The sequence below is a fragment of the Mandrillus leucophaeus genome, unplaced genomic scaffold (genome assembly GCF_000951045.1).
Source record: "Mandrillus leucophaeus isolate KB7577 unplaced genomic scaffold, Mleu.le_1.0 Scaffold231, whole genome shotgun sequence".
NCBI lineage: Eukaryota > Metazoa > Chordata > Mammalia > Primates > Cercopithecidae > Mandrillus > Mandrillus leucophaeus.
Genome location: NW_012102377.1, coordinates 2,878,535 through 2,884,141, shown reverse-complemented (window position 1 = coordinate 2,884,141; position 5,607 = coordinate 2,878,535). Strand labels below are relative to the sequence as shown.

At 43.9% G+C, this 5,607-nt stretch overlaps 1 protein-coding gene across 1 annotated transcript in view; it reads right to left on the bottom strand.

Moving 5' to 3' along the window:
- Nucleotides 1–3,883: 3,883 nt before the first annotated feature.
- Nucleotides 3,884–5,607, bottom strand: part of HRG (histidine-rich glycoprotein) — a 15,609-nt gene continuing 13,885 nt past the window's right edge. The window contains exon 7 of the mRNA XM_011981911.1: nucleotides 3,884–5,044. Within this exon, the coding sequence (XP_011837301.1) occupies nucleotides 4,235–5,044 (810 nt within the window). The 3' untranslated portion in view covers nucleotides 3,884–4,234. The remainder of the gene's footprint in view (nucleotides 5,045–5,607) is intronic.

Genomic DNA, 5,607 nt, shown 5'->3' with positions numbered 1-5,607 from the left:
GATGTTCCTTGCTGAGAAAAAGAATTCAGTGATAGCTCTCCATTTGCTTTTGAAAGAAGAGAAGTATGGCTCTGTTCCGCCCAGCTCACCGGCAGTCAGAGTTTAAGGTTCTCTCCCTTGTTCCCTGAACATTACTGTTATCCTGTTCTTTTTTCAAGGTGCCCAGATTTTATGTTGTTCAAGCATACATGCTCTACAAACAATTTGTGCAGTTAATGCAATCATCACAGGGTCCTGAGGCGACATACATCCTCCTCAGCTTACAAAGATGATGGCATTAGGAGATTAGAGTAAAGACAGGCATAGGAAATCACAAGGGTATTGATTGGGGAAGTGATAAGTGTCCATAAAATCTTCACAATTTATGTTCAGAGATTGAAGTAAAGACAGGCACAAGAAATTATAAAAGTATTAATTTGGGGAACTAATAGATGTCCATGAAATCTTCACAATTCATGTTCTTCTGCCATGGCTTCACCCAGTCCCTCCATTCGGAGTCCCTGACTTCCTGCAACAAAGGTGTCTAAGATACCTGCCTGACTGAAATAGGTTCAAGTGCATAGTCATGAGAGAAGGCAGATTTTAATGGGGAATTGTGTGGAAAATATGAAAAATGGAAGAGATTTTGTGAAGTTCTTAGGTTGAGAGGAAGGAGGAGAAGCAGAGATGTGGAAGCTGAATGCTGGGAGGATGAAGAAATGCATAAGGGAGCACTGTCCAGGGGGAAGTAGATCAGAATGCTCATGGCTGACCAGCAAGTGTTTGCAGTGAAGACTCAGAAACAGGCCTGGGCATCATCACCGGCAGTGTCATAAAGAATACAGCATGTGTCTTTGGTGGAGGCCAATCGAGGTTCTAATCCCAGTCCCACGTTTACTGACCGTAAGATCCTAAGCAAGTAATTCAACCTCTTTGGTTCTCTTCTTTCCCTAAGAAATGGTGATTGTACAGCCTATTTTCCCTACCTATGTCCCTTTCCTCCTTGGAGTACAGGCAGACTTCATTTCCCCATCTCCCTTGCATTAGGTTTGGCCATATGACTGAGTTCTAGGCAGTGAAATGTGAGCATGAATCATGCATGCACTTTCCAGGCCTGGCCCACAGAAACCACCTTTATGATCCTCCACTCTCTCCCCATGTGGGCTGGATGCAGAGGATCCAAGAGACAATTCTGAGGCCAAGGGGAGAGCAGAGCCCCCAGACAAAAGGAGCCTGGCACCCTGAATCACCGTTTGGATGGCCTTCTGCTGATAACCCATATTGACCTGTAACATGAGAGAGAAATCAAATTCTCCATCATTAGGCCACTGAGTTTGTTCCAGCAACTGGCCTATTCTGATACAATGATATTTTCTGTATGAGAGAGTTGTTGGTAAAGATTAAATTACAAAACGTATTAAACATCTTAATTTTTATTTTTATTATTAATTTATTTGGAGACAAGGTCTTGCTCTGTTGCCCAGGTTGAAGTGCAGTCATGGGATCTTGGTTCACTGCAATCTCTGCCTCCCAGATTCAAGTATTTCTCCCACCTCAGCCTCCATACAGGTGTGAGCCACCATGCCTAGGTAATTTTTGTATTTTTTGGTAGAGATGGGGTTTCACCATGTTTGCCAGTGATCCACCTGCTTCAGCCTCCCAAAGTGCTGGGATTATAGGCGTGAGCCACTGTGATCAGCCATATCTTTAGACTTGTAGTAAATGTTTAATGTACCCACTCATTATACAAACATTTCTTAAACCCTTAGTGTGTGGCAAGCACTTTAATGAACAAAGCAGACAAAGTGTTTTCTGTTATAGCATAAATTGGGGATGAAGAAAAAGGGAAAATCAATAAACATTTCTAGCCTGAAGGATTTTAAGAATGGTATCGCCACTGACAGAAAGGCTGATATTAGGAAGTGGGAGAGCTTTTCTGGAGAAGAATGAGGAGTTTGGACTTTAGACTTTTAAGAGGCATTAATTATGTTGCCTCTGTGAACATCACCTTTGAAAGTTTATGAAATATTTATAAACAAAAATTGATACACTTTTTAGCTGGGATGACATAAGAAGCCTAGAAAAGCAGCTGAGGGCATTGGCTCAAGCCTGTAATCCCAGCACTTTGTCAGGCTGAGGCAGGCGGATCATGAAGTCAGGAGTTCAAGACCATCCTGGCCAATATGGTGAAACCCCATCTCTACTAAAAATACAAAAATTAGCCAGGCGAGGTGGCGGGCACCTGTAGTCCCAGTTGCTCGGGAGGTTGAGGCAGGGGAATTGCTTGAACCCAGGAGGCAGAGGTTGCAGTGAGCTGAGATTGTGCCACTGCACTCCAGCCTGGGAGACAGGGCAAGACTCTGTGGGAAAAAAAAAAAAAAAGAAGTCTAAAAAATCATGGTGTATTGTTTAAAACCTCTAGTAGAATGTACCATACCAGTGTGGGAATGGTTTCTTATCCCATTATTCCCCTGCAGTATTGGGTGTGCACAAGAAGAATGCACTTAACTGAAATGAATTGAGAGCTTCAACTCCACTGTATTCCAAGGAATATTTTCATTAACTCAAGCAATGTTTATGAAAATACTTTATAAATTATTGAACCCTACTCCAGTGCTTCTGTGGGAGGATACATCCTGAGTTATTAACCTCTGTATCTTTTGCCCTCCACGGGTCTCATCTCTCTCCTCTCCCTGTTCAAGCAGCTGACCTGGTGTTCATGCCTCCAGGAGGAATGTGATTCTGCAGGGCCACATTCAGCTGCATCTGCCGGTGTGGTCACGCGGGTTGTTTATGGATGGTGACTGTTCTGATAGGTTGTTGTTTCTGGTCTGATTGGTCAGTGCTTGGGTCACGTTGGTTATGAAATACTTTGAGTATCACTATTGTAGTTGGAAGATAGACAGAATCTGAATTCTTTCAGTTCGTTCAAATGATTAAGTCCTGATTTGAGGAGGAAAGACAAAGAGGAGTACAGTGTGGAAAAAGAGTCTTCTGGCCCTAAAAATAAACAAAGTGAACTTACCTGAGACTAGAAAGAGAGTCCTTAGCTGAGGGAGAAGGTATAAGAAGAAGAGTGGGGTAAGGGGTCTCTGAGGCAGAGGAGACCTCTGCCCTGCTTTCTGGGCACGTGGCTGTGAAGACAGCAAGATCCCAGGGAGAGAGTAGCCATATGCCATACCTTGGCAGTCATGTCCATTGCTAGTGTACAGACACTCCTGCATTTACAGTTTGCTAGAGAAGTAGCAGATAAATCAGACTGAAAGAGTGATGTGAACAGGGTCGTGACTATCCCTGAGCATGATGGCTATCACTCATGATGATGATCATTGGTCCAACAGTCACCCTGGCTGAAGGATAGTCACTCATTCCCACCACCTGGACAGCTTGGCACTATGTAAGATTCTAGAACTGTGGCCCAACTTTGTGTGGAAAGTAGCAGGGTAGGGCGAGGGAACTCCAGGAAGGACTGGGGTTAAATTTCCCACTAAGCCAGTAGGATGGCATCCTCAAATAGAAACTAATTTGTTCTGAGCATAAAGTGACATTTCTTGTGCACCTGAATTTATGGTCATGATTCATGTTAGCAAGCTTCTTTGCAATTTATAGTAGAAGTTTGTTTGCTTCATTATTGAATTTAGAACTTATTTGTCCAAAAGAAAATTTAGATGCCTAGTAATAATCACTAGGAGGGAATTTAGGTCACTTTAATAAAAATGAATAGGGAGAGGGTGGGAAGCAGGAGAGCCCTTGGAAAAAGAACTAAAGCATGCTGGGCTTAATACCTAGGTGATGGGTCGATAGGCGCAGCAAGCCACCATGGCATGCATTTACCTGTGTAACAAACCTGCACACCCTGCACATGTGCCCTGGAACTTAGAAAATAAAATGAAATAAATAATAATAGTTTCAATACCATACTTTATTGGTATGCCCAGGTATAGCCCAAGCAGTAACAGAGACTCTAGAATTAGAGTTAAGTCCAGGAAAGAAGGAGATTCTGAGTGGCATAGATTTGCCTCAGGTGATGTAGTGGTGAGTGACAGAATTAACTACTAATTGGCAGCACTGAGTTCTTTCCTCTCCTTTGCATTTGATCTTTCTTCTCAGGCCATCTCTTTTCCCATTCACATTTTGCTGCCTCTCCAGTATGAAAGCAAGTAGAAAAGAACTGTAATTTTCCAAATTACTGGTCATTTTATTTATGATTCTAATTCAATGTATAATTCATTTTCCTCTTCAAAGGAATCACATTTTATTTTGGAAGTGAATGTGTGAAAGAATTGGAAACTTGTGAAAACTCACTCTTGAACTTCCCTGGACATGATTCAGAGGCTGATTGAGGAAAGGGCTGAATGTCTGTCTTTAGAGGGTGTTTGTGGTGCGGCAATGGGAAGCTGGGAAAATTGGCTTCAGGAAGTGGCAGCACCTCACCTTTCCTTAGAGAAGGGAGTCGGTACACAGATCCAGGTTGTCTGCAATGGAAGGGACGGTGTCCTTTACCTGGGCCTCGTCTTCTTAAGTGCCCAGGTGGTGGGCCGTGGCCATGGCAATGGTGACATTGGTTATGGGGTGGTGGGTCACAAGGTCCATAGTCTTGGAAATCATGGCAGTGGGGATGGTGCCCATGGGGATGGTGCCCGTGGGGATGGTGTCCATGGGGATGCTGTCTATGGGTACCGTGTTCGTGAGGATGGTGTGCATGGGGATGGTGTCCATGAGGATGGTGTTCATGGGAATGATGCTTATGGGGATGGAGGTCACTGGAATTATTATTATGAGGATGTCTTTGGGCCCCATTCGTGCCAAAAGTGGCATGATGACATCTTGAGCAGGACATGGGCAATAGTGGAGGAGTGCCTTGTGGAAGTGGGAGTCCATGTAAGTGATCTCTTTCATCTGGAGGAGGTGGGCGTCCACGTTCGTGTGGCTCGTGGGGATGACGATGATCTCTGGATCTATGGGACTTGAGTGGAGACTTGGTGGTGGTAGCAGAATGCTCATGCCCACCCCAGTGGAAGGGATGTCTCAAATGAGGCGGTACACCATCGATGTTCCCATGTTCCTGGAAAAGAACACAGAAAAGTGCCTATCGTCATGGAACATAAAAGAAGATGTTAGATACTTGACTCGATTTACACCAACGACTCCCAGATCATAGATTCCACAAATCAATTTTAAAAGGATTACAAAAAAGGATTCTCAAATTGTTATCTAGCCCAGTTGATATTTAAAATATAAACATAAGCATCATTTACCACCATTATTGTTTCACAAAAGAAACGATTTTTTTTTCTAAGACTGAGTCTCACTCTGTCACCCAGTCTGGAGTGCAGTGGTGCGATCTCTGCTCATTGCAACGTCCACCTCTCAGGTTCAAGCAGTTCTCCTACCTCAGCCTCCCATGTAGCTGGGACTACAGGCCCAAGCCACCATGCCCACCTAATTTGTTTTTCCTTTTTTTGAGACAGAGTCTCGCTCTGTTGCCTAGGCTCCTAATTTGTGTATTTTTAGTAGAGACGGGTTTTACCATGTTCAATTCCTTGTTTCAAGTGATCCACCCATCCCAGCCTCAAAGTGCTGGGATTGCAGGCGTGAGCCACCACGCCCAGCCTGGAAGGAAATTTT